General features: G+C 41.3%; 1 protein-coding gene across 1 annotated transcript; it reads left to right on the top strand.

Annotated features, from left to right (window-relative positions):
* The first annotated feature begins 9,887 nt into the window (after nucleotides 1-9,887).
* TARS3 (threonyl-tRNA synthetase 3) lies at nucleotides 9,888-24,774 on the top strand. Its single transcript, XM_084267978.1, has 19 exons — nucleotides 9,888-10,136; nucleotides 10,677-10,769; nucleotides 11,404-11,594; nucleotides 12,132-12,255; nucleotides 13,323-13,444; nucleotides 14,239-14,356; nucleotides 14,954-15,018; nucleotides 15,690-15,768; nucleotides 16,925-17,071; nucleotides 18,528-18,626; nucleotides 18,952-19,118; nucleotides 19,622-19,784; nucleotides 20,560-20,697; nucleotides 21,129-21,206; nucleotides 21,306-21,406; nucleotides 21,967-22,071; nucleotides 22,871-22,943; nucleotides 23,695-23,809; nucleotides 23,952-24,774. Exons 1-19 carry the CDS (start codon nucleotides 9,894-9,896, stop codon nucleotides 24,098-24,100), a joined length of 2,370 nt encoding a protein of 789 aa, XP_084124104.1. The 5' UTR covers nucleotides 9,888-9,893; the 3' UTR covers nucleotides 24,101-24,774.
* Nucleotides 24,775-25,177: the final 403 nt, after the last annotated feature.

Here is a 25,177-nt window from a genome sequence, read left to right as displayed (position 1 = left end):
ATTCAATAAGCCTGATGCTGTAACACCTTCTTAATCATCTTTTTGATAACTTAGGGGCTTTTTAATTGTTAGAAAACATAATGCAGTTACTTCACCAAACTATAAGGTTTTCAGCATAGCATACAGTGTAGATATGTTGTTTATATGAGCAAATCATAAAAAGTTAAATAGAAACTCACATTTATAAGCATTAGATTGCCATCTTACAGAAAAATATAAATAAACCTTATATGACTGTGACTGTAGTGCCTTGTCAGATAATTGTATCTTTGTCCTCAACAGTACTAAGAGTAAGGAATCAATTTAGTTTTTTGGATTGTGCTCCCTGTGCTCTTAGTTTACGAACAAACACAAAACACATGCCAAAATAGCATAAACATTCTAATTCTTAAATTAATAATGAAATTTAGAGGTGTCAGATGCCAGTATATGGCTGTCCACATGTAAAAATCTAAAGCAAAGCAGTGACTCTCTCCTTTCCAGCAGGACTTCTAATCAGCAAATTTTTGCCACATTTAAGCTTTTTTCCCAGTGCAAAATGTTGAATTTTAAATGTTGAAAACTGGTTTCTTAAGAGCTGTAAAACTGAATTCCAATATATTCACAAAGGCATATTCCACAATGGAAGTGAGCCGTTCCACAATTTTAAAGATAAGCAGGAAATGCATAAAGCAGACTTCAAATACAGATTAATGACATGCACTGTGAAGCACGTATGCACACAGACATCACCCGTTTGATGAAAATGGAAAAGCTGTGTGCAAAAACCCCTTGCTGCTTGCAGTGTGAAAATAAATGAGTTGTGTTAGAACAACTGCAAAAATAGTATCTGGTTTTCACAGTTTGGGTATTACTTATCCTGATACTTTATTTGACAGACATTATGACATAACCTTTTCTCAAAGCATGGAAAGTAACACATGTATGTACCATTAATGCTACTGAGACCTGTCTCCTTGAGTATTTTAGTTATCAATCAATAAGAGAATTAAAACTGATGTTGAAAGACAACCCAGAAAGCCTTAGGAAAATAATTAACTATTTTTCTGTCAACTGCATGATTTTACAGGGCCAGCATCAAATGTCCAGTGATGCTTGAGATACAAAGGCGGGGCTGGGGGGGAGGTTTGAAAGCAGCAGTAATTAATCTGAGATCTTATTCAGGGTGAATATGAATGGAGGTGATTTTGTTCTTCCCAGGCTTGTAAAGTAACCATATGAACCATCTATTCTGCAGTGATAAGACTCAGACAACTTGCATAACCATCAATATAAAAAGATAGCTGTAGGATTGCTATGTAATTGTGTAACATCTATTATTATCTGTATTATCGGACTAGCTCACCATGACGCGCCCACTAACATCCTCTGGAATTCTGTCATTTATTTCAGACAGGAAGGTTTTGTCCTCTGTCTTACATGTCTTGTCATTTTCCTGTCAGTGGGAACAACAAATGCTCGAGAACACTTGCAAATCCCAGGAAAGGGGCAGTGAAGCCATTTTCCATTTTCTCTTTATGCCCATCTCTCTTCTAGCTACTGCTACATTTTTCTAGCTGTCTCGATGCACCCTGTAGCTGTGCAGCGCTGCGTCTATGGGTGGCATTTTCTGCCTCTGATTGGTTGCCTTGTTGGTGGGGGCCCTGCAGCTGTGGTGTGCGGTGTGTGAATTTATGCAAGATACATGCGGTTGGCACATTTGCTTTGCTTCCAGCTATCCTGTTCTCTTCAGAGGTGGGGCTGTCGTTTTCACAAATTGTTACAAACACTGAGACTCTCATCTCCACAAATACTGTGTTGATTGTGTAAGATTTTCTTTCTGGTGCTTGACACAAGTGTGGCACTTAAGAAAAAAAACAGTGTAAGCCAGTTACCTATTGTATTTTTCTCTAGGATGGAGGAGACGAGTGTCAGTGTCCAACAGGTGTTGAAGTAAATTGTGTGCTGGTGCATGCCAGCCTGGCTTCTCATTTAGTTTTTCTTTCCAGTAGTGGTGACTATTTGCTTCTTGCTCTGTGGCTACATCAACTTACACACTAAACACTGATAGGCTGCAGAAAAAATATAGCTTTTTTATTCTCCCAGGGTGTGTCCTGGAGTGATACACTATAGGCTTTCTTGTCAGGCAGACTGTATACACCAACCTTACAGTGAGATTGCCTGATTCTGCAAATACTGTCATGCTTTATGATATCTGTTTGATATTTTTAGAGCTATCAAGTATTTCCAGCATAGTCTAGCTTCAGGAAAACTTTCATATTTATCTACCACTTCCCTAATGTGATTCTTTAGCTGCAGGCACTTCTTAATTGGTTTGGTTTTGTAAGTGAATTGTCTTGTGGAGTTACAGGGGCAGTGCTATAGAATTAATCTACTTAAAGCCAAACGGCACATATTCAGATTATGAATGGCTGCAGGTCTCCTGGGACTCCTGTGGATGCATATGGAGAAAGGAGTTCTGGCTGGGATTTCATTAGTTGTGGGTGCAGATCAGACCACACTGTACAGTCTGGACCCATTGCATCAAGTGACTTCACATTCTATTACCATTTCATGTTTTACTGCTGCTCAAGAGGAACTTAGCCTCTTGTAACCACAGTTTTTCCAATCACTTCACATCCATTGTTTTAATATATTTCTACAACTTAATGAAATCCAGTCCCTACCTGAACTTTAACAAAATTAACCTAGACATGCAAATGTATTAGGGCTTTATACTTCACTGTTTATGTGCTACTGACACAACAAAGCAGCAGTACGGCTTTAAACTACTTTTCAAGCATTTTTCACAGAATCTAGGCATCTTAGCTGGAGATATGTGAATTATCTACATATTTCTTAACAGCTCATGAGCTATTGTGAGCTCTAGTGCATTCTGAGCTAGATTCCTTGTTGAATTAAGCAAAGCATGATTCCAAACACGCAACTGCAAATGCCTGAACTGAATACTATCTACATAAAATGCAGCATTTTAGGTCTTTCAGAGGTTTTATTTGTGTCCTTTTTTGGATTCAACTCTTTGCAGCAGGGACTTAAATCCCATTATCATAGTATGTACAAGCTACATGTTGGTTTTGGTAGGTTTGCCTCAGTTTCTATTTCTCTTAAAATAAATAAAAATAACAGGAACTGTGATGTTAACTTAGGCTGTCTCTCACATTACAAGAAGGTTTATAAGTAAAATTTACCTCTAGGTTTGTACTTAGTCCTTCAATGCTGAAAACTAGCAGTGTCATCAGTGCATCACATCACTACTGAATACCTGTAGTAAAGACCAGAGGTGACCCCCAGCATTCGTCAGCATCAAAAGATGTCAATTATACAAAATGCAGTTACAGTTTACAAATGGCAAGTCAAATCAGATGCAAATGAAAGTCTTCTTGAAAGCATCAGTGGTGTACTTCACTTGCATGAAAACTAAGCAACAAGAAATACTGTGATCATTTAAAACATCATGACACTGATAATCTTAACCTGTATCTGTTGAATGACTGAGTCAGTTGTTCCTCAGCAGAAGGGCTTCCTTCTTGGTCACTCGTCTGACAGGTTTCACGCAGCTCCATCTCTGAACCAGCCCTCAGTTTTGTTTGCTCTGATAACGCTGGGAAACGTCTATGCATATGGTCTGGATAACAATAAAGAAATGTCTCTAATAGCTGCTGTGTTGTTCAAAATAACACCTACAGTTTGACATAAGTCTGTGCAGTTGCACTTGGGTAAGTGGCAGATTTAGGTAAATGTAATTTCTTTGACCTTTTATAGATAAAATTGTTTCCATATTCATATTTCCATTAGACTTTAGAGGTTCAGGACAGACAATTTATAGAAATTCTGGAAATAAACATGAAATTCTTACACCATATAAGCTCCTGCCTGGCCAGTGAAGAATTGATTTCCTGCTAGAATGAGCAAGTAAAAGCTAAATGTTTCTTCCCGTAGAGTCACTAGGAGCTTTGCTTCATACTATAATGAGAATTTTAGAAGAGCACAAGAATCAAGTTGCTAGTTTCTTGAAGAATACATACTGCTATAACACCTGTTAAATGACTGTGGGTGTCATTCTTTGAAATAATGAAACAAAAGAGTTCAAAGTGGTGTAAAATCAACTGTGTGCAAGTGACAGTACATCATGCACTGGCCACATTTCACTAGCAGTTTACAGTTTCTGCAGGGAGCTGCATTAGCCCAGATCCTGAGTGACCTCTTGGAACCATGCCACATTTCCAGCACCTGTCAAATGGTTCTTTCTGCAGGGCATGAAGACAATGGAAACACATTCAAATGCCCATATCTGCCAACACGGGCAGGTCCAGAAAACAGAATTTGTCCCCTGCTGTCCATGCAGTTGATCAATAACAGGGATTGATTGTATTCTGTGTGCTCGGTCATCCTGCCATAAAGAGTCTCTTTAACAAGTACAGTGGACAGGATGGCACACAACAGCTCTGTTAGCAAGGGTCTTGAAGCCACATAGCGCAGGCACAGCAACCTCTCACCACGTATCGAGACAGTATTCCTTCCTTGATTCCTTTGTTCTACCAATCAGCTCTTACAGGGTGGAAAAGTATTTTAGTGGAAATAACAAACAATGCTCTTTTTCATCATACCTTTCTGTGTACCTTATAACAGGGTTTATCAAAATCAATCTATGAAAATCCACAACACATGAAAATCCATAATGCAAATCCATAATGCATAAGTCATTTAACTGAATCTGCAACATGGGCGTGCATGAATTTAAACACAGGGTGTGCATGAATTAATGCGAATATATAGCACGTGTTTTTCTTTGCCTGCTATCCAGTGGATTATTATTAGCAATAACAGATTCTAAAACTAGCTTTGCACGTTTGATGTATGCTACTGGGGGAGGGGAAGGAGGAAAGAGTGTAATAGTGGCTGAGCTAAGGCAGCCTGAGGCATTTTCCTGCCTACACAAGGCACAGACAGACAGAATGGATTGGGGACGCTGTTCCAACAGTATCCTTTACTCTTTTGGAAATGTGCAGCATTGGCTTTCTCCTTTTTTCTCTGTATCTACTATGATGTTGTCAAGGAGACAGAGTCCTTGATTTGCTCCCAACTGCCAAGGCCATCACCCTTTATAACAGTACTATCCCCCAAACCTTCTACCCACTGGAAGATTTGATTCTGTTCTGTGACAGGCCCCTGCATGAAATGTTTAAGTGCTATAGAAGAACCATCTCCTTGCACTGTCTCTGCAGCTAATTCAGAGGGAGCCAAAACTAAGTTCCCAAATGCGGAATCCCGAAGCCCTGGCTTTACAATGTATTTGTAGTCCATGTTATTTACATTTGTATGCTTGTTTTAAAAAAAAAAAGATAGCATAAAATGACCCTAAGTAGCCTTGTCATAGTGTGGTTGTGCATGAAGGACTTTCTATATGTATTAAAATCACATCTGTGAACCTCCTTCAATTTTCTTGTAACTGCTGTAAAACCATATTTTAAATTGATCTTGAAAAGACACACAAATGGGCATCTATTCATAAGTAAATTACTATAAAATTGCCTTCTCAAGTAATTTGATCTCTGTCAATTTTAAAAGTAACCAGTTTTTCAAGAGAGGACACAGACTACAGCTATTTTAAAGGTCAAAATGGTTTTAGATTTTTTTTAATTTAATTTATTAAAATTCTTACAGTGCTCAGACCTGCTGCTTTTTATTTATAAATAGTTGTAGTACAAAGGTACTTAAAACTGTTAGTGAACAGATGGGTAAAAAGCATGACCATTTTAATTAAGCTTTAAAAAGACATTCAATATATAACCTTAGAGCACAACCCTGCAGTCATTGCTGAGAAAACTCCAGCTGACTTGAAAGAATCAAATTTGGAATATAACTGACATAAAAAATAAAAATGGGTCACTAGGATGTAACTGTGAACACCCTCCATATATTTTTCACTTTATCTTTGCTAGTGCCTGGCAAAATGGCATTTCTCAAATAACTCTGCATAGTGCCTGGTGTCCAGATAACATTCTGCTTGCCTTCAGTCGTATCACTGGTATTTAGTGCTGCAATCTTTTTGTGCAGCTGTTTACAGATAGGTACAGTAATTAATCTGGCTTGCAAGAAAAATGTGAAAGGCGTCGATTACTCGGGCGCTGTGCCTACAGAACTCGATCTATTTTGAAATACTTCAGAAAAGGGAAGGAAAGGAAAAGATCAGTGTTACATTTCTGAGCTAAGCGTTATCAGTAGTACCTAGGAATCCTTTTCCCTGTCCTGACTCTTATTCATCAGTAGCAGCAATGTTAATGTACAGTATTTCACTGCCAGTTTAAATGTTCAAAGTGCAACAAAAACATATATTTGTTTAATAAATTTTCCTTCCCGATATTTTCTCTTTTATTACAAAGAAGCATAAAGACAACACATAGTCTCTCGTGTTTAGAGCAAGAGAGAAAGTAAACACTAATTATAGCAAATAACTATTAGTGTCAAAGGATTCCAAGACGTTACCAACACACACTTAAGCATTTCAGAGCAGACAGTGACCTTACCTTCATAGCCAAGGAGAAAGCATGTCAGCAAGTTAGGACAGAGCTCCTCCAAAACGGAACAAAAAGCAGAGAAAGCACTTGGGCCTTTTAAAGAGAGTTTATCTAAAAAATATTCAGTTCTCTTCTTGTAGCTCTCCTGAGACCAAATGTCTTTGTATTCCTCCAAGGAAAAGACTCTCTTGTAAACCAAATATGACAGCACTTTGTTCACGTCCAGCTCTTCCAGTATTTGCTCTCTCTGATTGCTTGGGATTCCAGAAAGCCACTTATTCCTGTTCTCATTTTCTCTTTTTGTAGATTTTGCACAGTTATAAAACCAAGATTTGGCTGCTCTTCCAAGCATTTTGATATTTAAATAAAAAAAAGAAAATTCTACTTCTGCATTTACTGTGCAGTAGTCAGCACGCAAAGTAAACATACTGTGGATGGACAGAATGCAAATACATACTGCTGTCTGTATTTATTGTCATTCTAATGGAATAAAGGAGGCCTACATACAATTTATAAAGAAATCTAGCTCAGTGCCTATAGCCTCCTAAGAGGATTACATTACACTAATTAGCCCTTTACAACTGTTAACAGCTTCTGAACCGTAATGATGAGACTGAGAATTGCTTAGTTACTGTTACTTTTTAATTCTGTAACTGATCTTCAAAGATATCCTTTTGCAAAAAATATTTCATTCAAGAAGACAGATAATCAAGCTGGAATAATCAGTACAAGCTGGTACAGGACATGACGCGAAGTGTCTTCTGTACGCTTTAATTTTGTATTCCTTAGAGGCCCTACTCAGGCCACAGTATAAATGCCCTCCCTTTCTCAGTTCCTTCACGAAGTGTTAGCTTTACATTGTGATGGAATTAGACGTTGTGGAAGCATGTTTCTGTACATGTGTTGGAACCCTACCAGCAAAAGGGAAAAAAAGAGTTACCGAATGCGAGCTGTTCGGTGAAGGTGAATACGTCACTGTTGAGAGTAACACATTTCTGCATGTTTAGATCTTTAGGTGGTGTCCAAGCAAAATAAAACACCATCTAGCATCCATTTCATGCGCCAGGTTTAACGGTGGAGATTACTGCAATCCTGGTGGAGGTGTCCTGCCGCTGCTGATCACTCACTGAGGATCACACATTACATAACCTGCCTTACGCAAATGCTGCTTAACACATGGACTTTTTGGTCTTGTTTGCATGTTTTCTGTCAACATAAATTGCCTGTGTAGAGAAGCGATGAGCCACTTCCTGCCTCCTTCTCCTGTTTCTTAGTCTATTTTTTCTGTTTCTAGTATTCCAACTGATAGTGCATCCAGGGCCTCACTCATGTGGCCTTAGCTGCAGTTTTCTTATGGGTACTGTAGCTATTTGTGCAGCAAACAAAGCTTTTATGAAATCAAGTTTTATAATGGTTTTGGTCCTTATGATCTTAAGATACAACCCCTGTATCCCCCTGTCAGGCTTCTGTATCTGAAACGTCACGTGTTTACAGGTCAGCATTGAAGCTGACCACTGACCATATCATCATTTACAAATTTTACTCTGTGTGTCACTATCCAAACCGTTAACTGGCCAGGCATCACAGAACTGTTTGGAAGCATTGCCTGTCACCTTGTGGTTGTTTGCTGATACAACAAGTCTCATCTGTGACATATCTGGAGTGGACTAGCAGAATTTTGTATTACTTTAAGCCATTTCAGTGGTCACAGTTCAGAATGTTAGGGCTTATTGATCATAGCAGTGAGATTCTTGTGCTGCTTCTGTAATCATCCAGAATCTACTCTGGTAGAGCCACCTATGCATTGCATGGCATCACACACCAAACGGAAGGTGACCCCCTTGGGGGAAGGCAAGCAGTCAAAGGCTAAGCCAGGGTAATGCACAGTGGGCACAGAAAGTAGCTGACCTGTCTGCAAGGTCTAGCACACCTTCTAGAGAACCTTTCAAAGTAAAGCTCCTTTATTAGCCTAATTCTTATGAATCCCTTTGATTTTTGAACCTTCATAGGGGTAGTACAAACACTGCCACTACCACCCCTTATTCTTCCCATATTCTCAGTGAAACCTCATGCCTTTTTTTTCTATCCAAGTTGTTTTGTCTCTCAGAAGTTCTACTAATACTAATAACATGATATTTCAGCAGGTAAAAGATCCTGATAAAGCCTGGCACTCCACATACGTTACACAGCATCTCATGAATCAGCCTTCTCGGCCACTGTAACTTCTGTCGGTAAGTTTTTCCTGTACTTGAATAAACACTAGAGTGAGCCCAGAGTTACAGGTTTGGGGTTTGTAAGCCAGTGCCCAAAGATGAGATACAGAGAATGTAACCTGAATACATTTCTCAGAGTTTGACCTCAAAATGAAATCTGTGCTTATGTTACTGTGCTGATAACAGTGCCATCAGTATCCTAAATAAAGTAATAAATCCCAGAGTATTATGATACAGTGCCTCTGCTGTAGGCAGCTTGCAGGTGGATGTGCTCAACTGATGGACAATAAACCAGCCATAGTGGGGTGCTAGAGCTGACAAGACCTGAGAGCTGGGCCTCAGCAGCGTGTGGGTGGGCCACCTGGAGCCCCTGCTGATGACCAGGCCATGGGGCCACCCTCGGGTGGGTGCTGTCTGTATCTTCCATACCCTGTCAGAACTTACAAGGCGCGTGGCAGTTACCCATTTTATTTGAATAATCCTTTGAAGGACCAAGACATGGGTGATGTTATATGCAGGTCCTTTGAAAGCAGGCATTTACTTAAGCAGGATTATTCAAGCGTTGCTTTTATGTGTTTGTACTAGCAAACAAGCTCCACAGATGCTTAACTGGATGCTTGGGGAACATAAAGCAGAGTTGATGTGTTCTTCCCCAGCTGATGGCAATAGACTCATGCTGCCATGCTCCACACGAACGGCATGGTCAGGATTTTGGGAAGGGGTGATGTGATCCTGCACTGCATCCAAGGTTTGTTCAGCGTCTTGTTTCTGAGGGGTACAGAGGAAGGCTTCTCGAAGAACACTGCTGGGTAAATTGAAGTGGGACTGGAGTTGGGGAAATTGGCACTTCCCACTCGCCCATCAGCTTCGGAGCAATATGGGCAGGTGAGGTCTGTGCTCGCCGCAGCAGGGGGGGCACAAGTAGGCGCTACAGACCCAGGTAGGAGCAGGAACGATGAGAACCGTCATTCTCCTGCAAGCTCTCTGCACATCCGCCGGCCCTGGGCCAGGCCAGCGCCGTAGCCTCTGTCGGAGAGGGCGGGCCCGGCTCCAGGCCGGCGGCTCTGGGGTGGTACCGGGGGGCGGAACGGGCGGGGGGCGGTGGCGACCTGCGCCTCCCGCCGCAGGAGGGCGGAGGCGGCCCCGCTGGCGCCGGGGAAAGATGGCGGCGGAGGTGGCGGCGCTCCGCCTGTCGCGGCAGGAGCAGGAGCTGCGCTGGCTGACGGCGGAGGTCGGCCGGCTGAAGGAGCAGGCGACGCCGTGCTGCCCCGGGGCCTGCAGCCCCGAGCTGCAGCGGCTGAGGGCCGAGAATGAGAAGCTGCGCTACCGCCTGCTGCACCTGCGCCGCAGCCTGGCGGCTGAGCTCGCCAGGGCAGCGCCGGCGGAGCCCCCGGCCAGTAGCGAGGTAGCGCCCGGGACGGGGACGGCCCCGGGGCCCTCCCGGGGGGAGCGGCGGGACCCGCCGGGCTTGGCGGGAACGAGCGCCCGCTTCGCTGGGCGGTGGGCTAGGCCTGCGCGGGGCGGGGCAGCCGGCGGGGTGGGTGCTTCGGGCAGGGAAGCCCGTCTCTCCCCATAGACCCTGCCTTGTAGTAGAGCTGCGGTAAGTTTACGGGGCCGCCGAAAGTTGTCTTTACTGCTCACTAGGTGGTTCCCCGGGGTCTGGCTGGGGAGATGCTGCCGGTGGCGGTTGCAGTAGTAAAACTGGGGAGATTGCGTTGAGGAGCCTTCCCTCGGTGGGCAGCTTGCCTCTGCAGAGCATCAGAAGGATGCGCTGCAGATAGGCCGTCGGAAGGCTTTCCACTGTAGCAAGGACACATCTAACTCGGCTGTAATTGCCTTTTTAGTCTAACGCTGCACTGCTCTGGTTCCTTTTATTTCAATGACTGCTGGGAAGAGTCTTAAAGGCATAGTGGTACATCGTACTTTGTATGGTCCCTGTTTGCAGAAAGTCTTCAGTGGAGCTCCAGCTGCTGCAGCAAATCAAAATAGAGAAGGAAAGAAAAAAGAAAAAGAAACTGTGAACCGTCATGGGAATGATGTAAGTGGTTGTTTTGTACCAGGTAATAATGGAGTGAGAAGAATTACTGCTTGGCTGGATTCAGAAAAGGTGCCAAAACCTGAAATGCTTTGCTGTATTTTGAAATTCCAGATTTTGGGAAGAAGGCTTGCCATAGCATGCATGTAGGAAAAATAATCATCTAGGAGTTTTATCTTGTATGTAATTAGTAGAGTTACTTATAAATTTTTAGATATCCACTTTCTATGTAACAAGAATTTGTGCTTTTTGGAAATAAGGGTCAGGATACTGTGGCTCCTGAAGAGGCTGATGGTTCATGAATAATTAAACAGCTTTCAGTGAACGGGTAGAAGTGAGGGTTTGTTGGAATCCAAACTTCTCTAACATCTCAGCCACATGCAAATTCTGCAGCAGGAATATAGGCTGCTCCCTGAGAGAGAACTCGGGCATTGAAGCCCAGGCTGATGAAGGTGCATTGGAAATTTGGAAAGCCATTATAAAATAGTCAGCATACTGGATGGGCTATCCTGTGTGGAATTATTTACTGCATAAATTCTAGTACAGTGAAATCCAATCTCAGCTTGGACCTCTCGGGATGCATGGACACTGTGAATCCTCTCACAGATATGTACGTGTCTGATTTAATTTGTTACAGCTACAGTGTGAGCCAAACTTCATAGAGGACAGACTGAAGCTTTATGAAGCACTGAAAAAAGAACATGATACTTTGCTAGCTTTCAGAGTGGCCAACCAGAGCAAACCTGTCAAAGTAATTCTGACAGATGGAAAGATAGCTGAAGGGGAATCCTGGAAAACTACACCATACCAGCTGGCTGTGGGAATGAGGTAACCTGCACATTGGAGGAGCTGTACTTTTACAGTGATAAATAATGCTACTGTTGCTTGTCTCTCCTTGTATAAAGTGTGTATGTCCTGTTCAGTGGAGGGTAACTCCCTTAAATTGGTTTATTTGGAAAGCATCATTGAAGCATCAGCATAAAGCAGAAGAAACAGCTGGGTGAAGTTACTGTGCTGAGCGATGCTTGAGGTTCTGTGCTGGGATCATAATGCTTGCTTCTAGATGGAAAAACACAGTGATTGGTGAGATGAATAGGAATTAATAGACATCTGAAGGTTTTACTGTTACCTGCTAACTCACAAACTGTTGTTAAAAACAGTCTTTCCTCCAGATCACCAGCACTGAGAACAGGTGAAAGAGACTTACAACCTTAAGGGTCTATACCTTAAAAGTAGAAAAGTGTTTAAGGCGACCACAGGGTGTTGTGAGATGTGGGTGGAGTTTCACAGGGTTTAGAAACATAAACACCTTTGCTAATCTGAGCTTAAATATTTTGGTCACTTGCCATCACCTGTGTCTTTCAGTCAAGCCTTGGCTTCGAATGCAGTGATAGCCAAAGTGAACGGTGAACTGTGGGACCTGGATCGTCCACTGGAGGGAGATTGTACTCTGGAGCTGCTTACCTTTGACAACGAAGAAGCAAAAGCTGTGGGTGAACACTCAATGCTTTCTGCTTGATTAAAGGAACTAATGACATGAAATTGATTGCAGTGTTATGCTTTTAAATTCTTGCATTAAACCAAAAAAATCCCCATAGCTATTCAAGGAATGCATTTGTAATGAATTGACAAAAAGAAATCAGATAAGTACCTATAATTTATATGTGAATAAAATCGTAGTGTCCTTTTCTTTTACGTAAACAGATTAATTTTCAAACAGGACTGTACAGAATGTTTTGATTTGTACACTAACCTGAAATAGTTTGATTTCTGAGACACATGTTCCATGGTTTGACTCAGTGCATTTGAAGATCAGACACTGAGAACAACAGTGATACTCTTAGAGTCTTCTAAAAGCTGTCCAATATCAGATCTGAGTCATAAATTAAATCTGCACCCTTGACCCAGCTCTGTTTTTAAGAAACCTAAGTAGGCGTATCTTGGTCGGTTGAACTATGAATATATTTTAGTGATGTACCCAAGATGTAATTTTTTTATGGGATAGTCTGAAGCCTATGTTTGTCTTTATGGACTAGAATTAGACTACACTTTGGCAATTGTTTATGTGATTAAGCTGTTGTGAGGCATTTCAGGAGCCTGTACAGGCTTTATGTTGTAGCAGTGGCTGTAGAGCAGCCTGAATTAGTAGGGGCTTAGGACATAAAACTGGTATTGATCTATGGGGGTGTTGACTCTCCTCTTCTGACATTGGTGTAACATGGTTGATAGACCTTTCAATGAATGTGCTGTGTATGGACAACAGTAACTGAAGTGGCGACAGTACAGCAGGGTACAAGAAGTGCTAAGGTGGTGGAATCCAGTAGGGGTATAATCACCTTTTGTCCTGAAATATGATGAGGCTTTCTTGTTTCTTCTGCCATAACAGCGAGCACTTAGCGTGCCTCAAATGAGAAGAGAAGAATGTTACACTTCTCACAGAGTTTAAACACGGACTGCAGCGCATTTCCCATCTGCAAATACAACTCTGTTGCTTGCTTTGTTGCAGTTGCACAATGCTGATGGCCCCACAACTGGCTCACCTGACTTTATTTGCAGGTTTATTGGCATTCAAGTGCTCATATTCTTGGAGAGGCCATGGAAGGTTATTTTGGGGGCTGCTTATGCTATGGACCACCAATTGAGAACGGGTTTTATTACGACATGTACATGGAAGACAGGTAATGTTTTGGTGCCCGAGAACCTTCACATCCTGTATTGAAACTCAGGACTAGAATTGTTTTTGCTCGGTTGTGTTTCTGCATGTTAAAAGTGAAATCATATGTCCAGGGTGATGTAAAACTGACATGTTAGTCTTCATAGTATAGGTCTGTGTAAGTATATATGAGTGTGTGTATATATGTAAATTTAAGAGCAGTGTTCAGACACCTACTGCTTAAGACTTGCAGTTGTTCAGTGTTCTCGGGGGAAAAAAAAAAAGTAGTGTTTGGGTAAAACTTTGTGAAGCTCTTGGGAGATAGAGGAGACTGTTTCCTTGAAGAATCATGGGAGTTTAAAGAGCCATAGTCAGTTGTAGAAATGGCACGTATGCATATGACTTGTATAGGTGTTTACTACTTTTCTAATCCTTGTGCACAGCTTTACAATTCTGTTTTTTCCATGTTTATCTTTCTGTAGTCAGGGAGAATGCTGAATCTGCATCAGCTGATAAATGAGCTCTTGCAGCTGGGTTAAGCTTTTTTCTTTTTTTCCTAAATCATGTATACTTTGAGCTGTAGATCTTCCAGACATTTAAACATGTCTGTTGTAGGAGTGCTTGCAGTGGCGTTGTTTGGAGTGTTTGAGTTTAATGTCTGAAAGTACAGCTGATTGCAAGAAACTAAGAAAATACTGTGACAAACCACAACAGGGTATCTCATGTTTTTCACATGAGACCACTGGAAAGCAGTCATTTCATTATTTCAATAATCTCATTTTTAAAATCTGTTTCTTTTGCCTGTGTCTATTTGTTTAGAGGTGTATCTAGTACTGAATTCCCACTCCTAGAGAACCGCTGTAAAAATATCATAAAAGAGAAGCAGGCTTTTGAAAGGCTGGAAGTCAAAAAGGAGGTCCTGTTAGACATGTTTAAGGTAAGTCTCTGGAGTAGCTGTGATTCCAGTACAGTGGTCTTCAAAAAATGTAACTTCTATAAAATACTGCACATGACTGATTCATCAGAATAGTACCTGTCTAGTAAAATAAAGAAAAGTTATGGCATCCTTCTCCTCCTCTCCGTATCTCTCTCAAACATTCAGGATATTTTCAAGCAGTAATAAAAACAATTTCTTACTACACAAAAACACCTCAAGCTCAATGAGATGACAAAAAATATCACACACAAGGCATACATTCAGTCTGGCGTGCTTTCAGAGATGAATCAAAAAAGACTGTCCTTTTGTCTTCTGTTGGATACAGTGACTATTACCAGTCTTACTGAACTGTGTTTTAATTGCCTTTCAGAAATTCTTTGAGGTGTTCAGGTAGTGATCACTATCCTTAATACACCCTTAGGGATATTCCCTCCTTGTTTTATGACTTTTATGAAAGGAGGTTGAATTTTTGCATACATATGTGTTCATGTGACTAAGTTGTGTCTTGTGATAAGGCAGATGTACAGTCACATAATTCTAAAAGAGTTTTTTACCTGTTTTCTTGATGTTTCTGGCTTGTTATGTTTCCCCACACAGTATAACAAGTTCAAGTGTCGTATCCTCAATGAGAAGGTGAACACACCAACTACTACAATATACAGGTAAACAAAATTCAGTTAAAACTGATTATCAAACATTTCCATAGTGAAGTGTATTTAAACTGAGGGAAGTCTTGTCTTTTTTAAAAAAAAATTCTAATTTCTGAATGCTTGTGTAATTGGGACTTAAGTTTGCAGTTAATATTGCTACTTGTGTAAAATCTGATCTCTTTGTCTGCTGGGACAGATTAGGTCTCAGCTTGTGATCAGATGGCAAATGCACTTTTCACTCTTTCCCTCTGGTTTCAGTTAAGATTATGAATTCTGGATAATGGGTAGAAGTACAGCGTAGCTCAGTTGGGGTGAGGATCCTGTTCACTCATTTGCCAGGGATAAAACTAGTTTGTTGAAAAATGGCAAAACCGTTCTTTTCCTTGTGCAGTTTGACATGTCCTGTCTGACTTTAACAAAGTTTCTGTAAGGAACTGTATGAGTTGCTGAGTGTGTTATACTCGTCATACCGGATCGAGTGCACCAGGTAGTTCCTGGGTGACTGTTCTGCTGCAGGTAGAAGGCATGGTTACATTTAAGATGCACTGAATTTGCTGAGTCTTACATGCGTGTGCTTCTGAACACGTTTGAACATGTCAAGCATTAACTTGTATGCCATCAGAGTCTGTGTCTAAAAATGTTGGAGTGTTTTCTAATAAGCACTTTTTTCTTTTGGTGTACAGATGTGGTCCACTGATTGATCTCTGCAGGGGTCCACACGTGAGACACACGGGAAAAATTAAGGTCCTTAAAATAGTTAAGGTAAGCTTAAATTACCTGTGCATTAAAACTTAACTGTGGGTCAGGTGACTTATTTATGTGTGTATTTCTTCCGAAGTCGTTAGGCTAGGGTTCTTTGTAGGGTTTAGTTTCTCTAAAAAAGTAGTTCTTTGCTTCTGTCTCTGTTCTCATCACACAAGTAGAACTACTGGTTTTCGTCATTAATCTGCTTCCAAGGCTTACTGATTTTTGACCACTACAATAAGTACATCAGTGAAAGTTAACAGCCTCTTGCAAGCTTAGATGTAATGAACAGCACTGCAGAAATAAGCTAGCAGTGACTAGCTTAGCTATGGAACTAATTCCATCATGTACAGTACAGCCGTGTGCGGTGCCTAAGATAATGTGGCAGCCCTGTGCTTGGATCTCCAACCAGCGTTGCACTTTGCAGTACAGGTGTCCTAGTTTGAGTCTGTTACAGCTGTCACATCTGTTTGCAGCGTGTATGTGCGTGCTATTCTGCATCCAAGATATTTACTGGGTCAGAAAACGGTGTTTTGACCTTCCTGGATGGGATCTTTCAGGTGGAGGAGGTAAAGTGGACACTGGCAGATCTGCAAGTGCTGCCATTGAAAAACGGCATTGCTCGGAGGCAAGCTACAGGCAGCATTTGCAGATACCTCTGGGTATGATGTAGTTGAAGTGACTTGCAGGTGTCGATTTTGGTAGCTTCTCTAGACTGACCTCATTGGAACATTCATCAGGAGCTGCTTTTGCTGGCTTCCTAACTGAAGTTTATGGCACTCAGAGTCGTGGGGATTAAGTGCTAGACTGTCAAAACAGCTGGGATTGAACTGTGTGAGTGAGTGAGTTTCATATTTCCCTACTGCATTATGGTTTGAACATAACAAGTGCAGCTTTTTTAGAAGATACTGTGTGAGATAACAAAACATAACATGGTAAGAGAAAGTACCAAGGTACTTAATAAAAGTATGGCTTGCCCAGTCATTTTCGTTTATGTCTTCTGTACTGGTATGCCAGGGCAGTGCAAGTATCTTTGTATTATAAACAAATGCTGGATGACTGCCTAGAGGTTTTTTCCTAAGAAAAAAAAAATCCATAACATTTGAATACATTAGTGTTTATTTCTCCTTCCCCTGAGATTATATAACATTTAAATGTGGGTTTTGTGCATCAGAATTCTTCTACGTATTGGGAAGGCAAGTCTGACATGGAAACTCTGCAAAGAATATATGGAATATCCTTCCCTGATAACAAAATGATGAAGGAATGGGAAAAATTCCAGGAAGAAGCCAGAAACCGGGACCATAGGAAAATTGGAAAGGTACACCATTTCATGGTCTGCTTCTCACACTTCTGTAATAGAATTTATACTCTTAGAGTATTAGTTTGGGGGTTGTTTTCCCCCATGTTTTGACAGTGTTAATGGGAGCTGCTTATATGAGCTTCTTGGTGTCAGATGCATTTTAAAATATTTTAATTCTGCAAAGTCACCTTATTGTTTGTGTACAAATCATAAACTAATGTTGGGAAGAAGTAATGGGGCAGCCCCTCAGTTTAGGGAAGTATGTCTAAAATCCTTCAGTAGAGGATCTTTTCAGATCCCACCTAAAACACTTCTTTTTTGAGAAGAGAAATTATTGAAAATTGTGTAAATAACATGATTTGGTCATTATTATAGGCATGAATAAGGTGATAGTTAAGTGTATGTACATGCAGTACTTGAGCTGTTGAGAATATTCATACATTTCTCTACTAGATTTACATGAAGAGGTTAGATAATCTAAAGTCTTCTGACTTATACTCAATCACACAGACAAGGATTGTGACCTAGTATTGGTCATATTGGCATGCAGGCTTCTGTTGTCGCTTCTGCTGTGGTTTGTAGAGAAGGTGGAGTTACAGGGAAGATGTTTGAGAGAGGAGGTAACAAGTGACTTTCTGGATGTGAAAAGGCATAATGGGCAGTACAGGTGAAAGCAAGGAGGAATTTATTTGAAAAATTCAAGTGTGAGTGAAGGTCAGCATTGTTGGCCAAGAGGATTTAGGCATGAACCTCTGGCTACTGACTGGTAGATGTGAAGGAAGACACTGTGAAGGGCCTTCATCATCAGAGATGAACAACTGAGGGTAGTTCAGGAGAGGAAGAGCCACTGAGGAATTCACAGGCAACAGGGACAAAGGGAAGAAGTAGAAGAATGATCTTTCCAGAATTTTCTATGCTTGTTTCTATTATGTCATAAAAATTTGAAAATTTGAATAGTATTTCTTTGATTGCTCCTTTGCCTTTTAAAAAACCAATTACTGCCATCAAACAACCAACTTGTCTAGTGTTGATGCATCTGGTATCTGTGATGCTAAAAAGAGGCTAAGGTTCTCCCAAGATGTCTCAGAGCCACGATACTGGCCTTATGCTTGAGACAAAAATCAGTAAAGAATGACTGGCGTACAAGCTTCAGCCATCAGCCCTCAGGTTTGATGAGTATGTGCCCAATTGCTTTGGTTATTAAAGGTAAGATTAGTTAAGGTCTCTGTACTTTGAGGAAATGTATAATTAACTAGTCAGAGTCAAATAAAATTTCCAGTGCTACCACAAATCTCTTGGAGTTGGAATTAGAGATAAATTTGATACTGGTGCAGAGAACTTGCAGACTTGTAGAAATCACCTTGCTGCTGTAATTCTTCGTTTTGGGTGACAGAATCTCAGCATATGTGAAGTAGTTGTTTTCTGCAGTTACACCTGAAGTGGTGTTACAGCACTTTGGTTTTAATTTACCCAGGAACAAGAGCTCTTCTTCTTTCATGATTTGAGTCCTGGAAGCTGCTTTTTCCTCCCCCGCGGTGCCTTTCTTTATAACACGCTGGTGGATTTCATACGAGTGAGTATGTGCTGATGCAGCTCCCACCACTTACCCTAAGCCTGTCAGATCTTAAGTGATCAGCCATTGACAGCACTGAGCTGTCCTCAGAAAGAGAAACACCTATGTAGGTAGCACGTACCAGATTCTCCCTACAATTACACAGTGCTAAGCTTTTTGAAAACAGAACAAAGCATTGACATGCTTTTTCCAGCCGTGCAACACCTGCCTGTGCTGTAGTCCTTGGGCCCCTAGTGAAGTGCCATCATAAGAATGTAGTTCAAAGAATCACACTCTTGCTTTTCAAAGGCTTTATCACCTTTTAAATGTTGAATTTCTTTTATAGGAGGAGTATCACAGGCGTAACTTTACTGAAGTTGTGTCTCCAAACATTTTCAACAGTAAACTCTGGGAAGCTTCAGGACACTGGCAGCACTACAGTGAAAATATGTTCTCTTTTGAGATCGAGAAGGAAACTTTTGCCCTGAAACCGATGAACTGTCCAGGACATTGGTTTGTACTTCCAACTGAGAAACTTATTTTACTATGTTTAGCCTTTGTGAGGCTGAGTGGACATGAAGGGAGTATTAATACGTTTTTATCATGTAACTTTACAATAGACTAGTAAGAACTAATGTGTGTCCAGAGAGCTCCCCGACCATGTCCCAAAGGAGACCAAATACAGTTCTTGTAGGAGGATCTTTCAGTAAGCCTGCATGAAGTGAGCTAGGTTTGTGCTTGCTAATGTCAGTCTGTGCTGCTAGCATCTGCACATGATGTTGGAAAGATAGGCATCAGATGTGGTGTACCAAAGGAAGGTAGAGATGAGCCAGTCTTGACTGCTACTGTCACAGTCTTTTCTAGGTGGTCTCTAGCGATCCGTTCCGATTGGTGCACTTTTCCTATTTGCCTGCCTCTTGTGATGCAGTTTACTGTCTGTACCAATCTTGGTTTAGTTTCTGTGTTAAGTCTTCTATAAGAAGCTTAAAAGGAAGGTTCTTTCGTGTTCCTTCTAGCTTGATGTTTGCCCATCGTCCGCGATCCTGGAGGGAGATGCCTCTTAGACTTGCAGATTTTGGAGTTCTTCACCGAAATGAACTCTCTGGGACTTTAAGTGGATTGACTCGTGTAAGGCGCTTCCAACAAGATGATGCTCACATCTTTTGCACAATAGAACAGGTGAAAAAAGCAAACCCAAAAATCCAACTGCCACACCACCTTCCCCTTCCAGTAAACCAAACCACCCACCCCTTCTCTTCCCCTTCCTTTCCACTTCAAAACAACATTAAACAAGAATAAAATCCCCAAATACTTTAACTCTGTCTACTGCTGGTGTTCTGCTTGGTAGCATAATGCTGCTTTTGATGGGGGGTTTTGGGAGGTTTAGGTGCTTCCTTGTTAGTCGTATGCCTTATTTCTTGACCTTCTGCAGTATTGCTTAGGTTGAACTTAGCTGCTCTGTTACAAGTTTCTCAAATAGCTGTGCTATTTTCTATATAGAACTTGTCCTTTTAGAAAGATAAATTGGGCTATTAAATACAAAAGGTAAAAGTCTTCTGTGTCTCCCATCTCCTCTTGCAAAGAAAAAAACTGTTAAGCACATCTTTTCCATAGTAATGCTGAATAAATACTTTTTATTAGTAATGCCATAGAATTTAGTAGAGCTATGTGAATAAATGGATGTACCCTTGTCAAGTCTGACACATGCAATTTGGCTCCAGCAGTCCAGGCTTAACAAGAACATTACTTTTCTTGCTGTGTTTTGAAGGCACACCACCTCAGCTCTGCCTTCATCCATTGCCTACATCTGGACGATGTAATTTTCATGTGTTTTTTGTTTCTTGGTTTTTTTATTTAATAGACTCGTATAGCCTAATTATGAGGAGGAATTCAATAAATCAAATTACATTTGTATGTAAGGAATTTGAACTAACATATTTTATTTACATTTAAGATTGAAGAAGAAATTAAGGGATGTCTTGACTTCTTGAAGTCAGTGTATGCTGTCTTTGGTTTTACCTTTCAACTACATCTCTCTACAAGACCAGAAAATTATTTAGGAGAGTTAGAGATCTGGGATCATGCAGAGAAGGTAATTAATTTAAAAGGAAACAAACCAATCCCTTAATATTTCGATTTGCAGCGGTGGGTATTTAACTAAGTTCTTTCAAGTGGATTATTGGAATGGCTTAAATCAGATGCTAGATGTTGTCCTTAGTGGAAATGCTTGTTGAAAAAATCATGTTAAATGAGACGTTTCTGTATGAGAATTTTCCGTTCTTACTGACCCCCTTATTTATCTCCAACTGATTTGATTTTTATTCATCTTTTTTTCCAATTAAGCATACTGTTTGTACAAGGAACTACTCTTATTCCAGGATTATTTATCATAATTACTAAATCCTTGCACAGTAGGAGTTGTGCTGGGTGTTTACTTCCTTTGTATTTCATAGGCAAATCCTTTGACTTACAGTAGTGAAAGGCCCAGCTGTACCTTTCTAACTCTTCTCTCCTTATGATTAGCAACTTCAAAACAGCTTGAATAACTTTGGAGAGCAATGGAATTTGAATCCAGGAGATGGAGCGTTTTATGGTCCTAAGGTTAGTGAATCAGCATTTTCATCCAACTGTGGGATGGACAAGAATACAGACACACTGCAAGTAAACTATATTTAGTAATTCTTCTGTTTTGCTTCACAGATCGATATTAAAATCAAAGATGCCATTGGCAGGTACCATCAGTGTGCTACTATCCAGCTGGACTTCCAACTACCCATTCGATTCAACCTTACTTATGTTGGGTGAGTGGTTAAGCTGAATCCCCTCCTTAGAATGATGAAAAAATAATTGGTTACTTCTCTTACTTGTAATGCCTGTTAAAATGAGATCTCTCTGTGCTCTGTTGCTGACCTAACAAATGAATAGCCCATATATCAGTAACCTGGTTTGGACAAGAAACATCCTGGCTGAGCCATGAACTTGCAGGTGTTTCCTCAGTGTAGTGATGGCTCATGTTAACAGTAAATGCTGCTGATCTGCAGCAAAATCAAAGCAAGACACAGTGGGAAAGCAAGAGTGAGGAAGAGTATAAAACAGTAAAATGCACAGTTGAGTCAGTGTCTCCTCAAGCTTTGGAGTCGGTGCCAGTGGCTACAGGCACGATGAAGTCATGGTGATTATTCAGTATGGTTTAAAAGCCCAGGTGACTTGAGGAAACCACGTTTTTATTAAAACCAGTACATTTTGCCCCAGTATAACACTAAATTTTGTTTTTCCATGAAAAGTAGAATCAAAGCTGTGGGTAGGATTGTCTGTGTGTGAGCTAAGAGAACTTTTTTTTCCAATAATTCCTGTTTTTCAGTAAGGATGGCGATGATAAGAAAAGGCCAGTGATTATTCACAGAGCTATTTTGGGATCTGTGGAGAGAATGATAGCTATCCTGGCAGAAAACTACGGCGGAAAATGGTATGTGGCACAAAAGGAACGCTAAGAAGTGTTTAATGTCATAGAGAATACAGATTTTCCCCCATGTCTTGTATGTTATAATGCAAAATAATATCCCTAGAATCTCCTCAAAATTAGTAGGTGAGATTAGAAGAAAATAAATTAAATGTTATGGTCTGGGTTGAATGGTACCCTCTTACTTCATAGTTCATTATTGGAAATTAAATGTCACTGTGTTGCAGGGAAAATTACACAGTCAAACAGAAACAAGAGTGGCCATTTCATGTATATGTGCTGCATTATTCTTGTTCCTTTGTTCTTAAAATCCATGCTTTTGTGCTGGGAAGATGTTTATATTGTACCTACACGAATTGTTCCTAGTTGGTGAATTATTTTTTCTTTTTTAATCTGTAAAATGTATTGTTTAATCTTGAATGAACTCCAAAATGTGTCTTTTTTTAATGTCTTTAAAGTATTAAGGGAAAGTTAATTCTTACATTCTGACAGATTGGTCTTACTGTCCACCTTCCACTACAAGACTATAAATAAAAATCAAAATTGGGGAGGGAGTGGGATAAAATTCTGTTGGAAGTTGTGAAGCCAGCTGGGAAGTGAACAGAAGATGCAAGTTCTGCCTATCTCACTTCACTGCAACCAGTCTGTTTGGTATTTTATATGAAGTTAAAAAGAGGAAGATAACATAATACCTAACATCCCTAGCTAACAAATATTTTTGTGAAGAAAAGAAGTTACAGTTGGAGAGTGTAACTCTGGATATAAATGTGCATTTATCTCACTATTATCCTGTCCTGTTTGCCAGGCCATTCTGGCTGTCTCCACGGCAGGTCATGGTGGTGCCAGTGGGACCTACTTCTGAAGAGTACGCCCGTCAGGTGGGAGCAGGGCCTGCCTTTTTCTAGCAGCAAGGAATTTTAATAGCTCCTTAAATTCTTGCCCTACAACAAAGAATGTGTGCTGTAGTAATTTTGGAGACATCTGGGAGGGAGGGAGGGAGACGGGCAGTGTAAATTTTTCCAACTAGCCTAAAATGTATATAAGCCTGAGAAAGGGATAGGTAACTTCAGGTGGTTTGAGTTCTGTTATTATGTACATACCTCAGTAATTACTAAAGGAAAAACAAATTCTGGATGACCCAACTTAGATACGAACTGATATTTCCTTACCGAATTACCTGCTTAAAGCAGGGGCAGAGCCGCTGCTTCTGCTTCCCAGCACGTATGCTCCTGACTACATGACATTTGACCATGGCTGGTTTTACCCTCTCCCCTGCTTTTAATGCAAGCATAAGTGGGTTTGTTCCTTCTCCTCTTTCTCCTTCCTCAGACTGAGGAAACATCTTTGACATACAGCAGCGTAGCTGTCAGAGGGGATTGGCAAATATTGGATACAGATGCTACCTTGTATTGTCTTCCAGCTGGAGTCCTGCTGTGCCCTTAAGTGTGCATGCAGCCTTCTTCAGATAATTTCAATGACTTCTTACAGCGCTTCACAGGAGCAAAATCATGTCTGTATGTGAATTGATTATGGGAAGAGATCAGAGATTACAGACTGTACAGATTTGTGTTGTTGAACATGGGCTGTAATATTGAGGGGTTGTTTTTTGTGCCTGTTTTGGTTTTTCAGGTTTGCGGTGAATTTTTTGAAGCAGGATTTATGTCAGATGTGGATCTAGATCAAAGTTGCACCTTAAACAAGAAAATTAGGAATGCACAGCTGGCCCAGTATAACTTCATCCTAGGTAATGGTGGCATCTTACCTTTCTGAGTGTTATTTCAGTTTTGATGTTGTGCATGGAGTTTGCCTAGCCTTCCTTTGTGTGGTGTAGGTACTCGTTGTATGATGTGTAGTTAATTTAATATTGTTTGTGGTGTGTCTTGCAGTGGTTGGAGAAAAGGAGAAAGCAGATCACGCTGTCAATGTGCGGACAAGAGACAACAAAGTTCATGGAGAGATTTCAGTGTCTTCTGCTATTGAAAAACTCAAGAAATTTAAGAGTCTGCATATTCCAAATGCAGAGGAAGAATTCTGACGCTGGTGTTGGGAAGGAAATGTCAGCTGCCTGTGTGAAATGGTGTTTTCTTTTTTCCTGTACAGTAGTAACTTTCACCTGAGTGACTGTCCAGACAATGGGTACATGAATAACCCAGTGTCACCATGTTGATGTTCCAGGAATAGCCTGAGAGGACAGTTGTAACTTGCCACCTCCTTTGTCAACCCCATGGGGTTACAGGCTGTGCCAGTCACAGAATGCCTATTCTCTGCTAGAACAGGTTGGGTTGGCTGTGGAAATCAGTGGGGGTCGTGCAGGGTGCCGGGAGGTGGCCTGGCTGCTGTGGTGGCTGAGCTGCTTCAGGCACAGAGCAGTTACCTACCCAGTGTGACCTGGAATTCAGAGCTTGGCACTTGGTAGGTGTGTTGGGAGGGTTTTGGTTCAGTTCTTTTCTAATTCTAGGTTATGTAATTGATTTTTTTGGGTGTGGGGGGAGTAGCTTGGCTCAGTTCTGAGTTGATGTTTACAGGCTGCAGTTACGTTGGTGCCTGTGTTAGAAATCTCAGTGAAACAAGGCACTGATGGTGTTGGTGTGGTAAGTGCTTGCTGTAACTGTGACTGCAGGGAATGAAGTTGAATTGCTCACCGTGCTTGTGTGTGGGAAGTGTTTTGGGTTTTCCTGGGTCTGGGGTCGATTTCACTGTTTCTGTTCTTAAACCCATTGGAAAAGTTTGTGTCTGATGTATTGCTGCTGTGTGTGGCAGGGACACGGAGAACCCTCTGCCCCTTGAAGCCCAGCGGCGGGCAAGCTGAATTGGCTGTACTGCCCTGGCTTATGGCTATAAATGACTTCAGAGCGCTGGGGCAGGCACTGCGGGCTGATGCTTGGAAGAGATGAGTTTTCGTCACCACTGATTCGCTCTTACTCGCCGCTTAGTAAGATACCTCCTTACCGAGGTACGCAGCGGTGCTGGCAGTGCGGCTGGAGCGGAGCCCGCGCTTCAGTGGGTACCTGTGCCCGCCGGGCCCGGGCTGGGGCCGGTGCGCCCCCGCTCGCGCAAGAAGAGGGGGAGCCGAGGCCGGGGGGCGGTGCGGGGTGCCTCTCACTTAGCGCCG

The sequence above is a fragment of the Gallinula chloropus genome, assembly GCF_964237585.1.
Source record: "Gallinula chloropus genome assembly, chromosome: 9".
Lineage (NCBI taxonomy): Eukaryota > Metazoa > Chordata > Aves > Gruiformes > Rallidae > Gallinula > Gallinula chloropus.
This window is presented reverse-complemented; position numbering and strand designations above follow the sequence as displayed.

Bases quoted from the DNA above. Each gene is read 5' to 3' on its own strand.
- TARS3 (XM_084267978.1), top strand. From the start codon at position 9,894: ATGGCGGCGGAGGTGGCGGCGCTCCGCCTGTCGCGGCAGGAGCAGGAG. The intron at 18,627-18,951 runs GTGAGTATGTGC...TTTCTTTTATAG, and splicing joins CGCTGGTGGATTTCATACGA to GAGGAGTATCACAGGCGTAA. The intron at 19,785-20,559 runs GTGAAAAAAGCA...TTTACATTTAAG, and splicing joins TCTTTTGCACAATAGAACAG to ATTGAAGAAGAAATTAAGGG.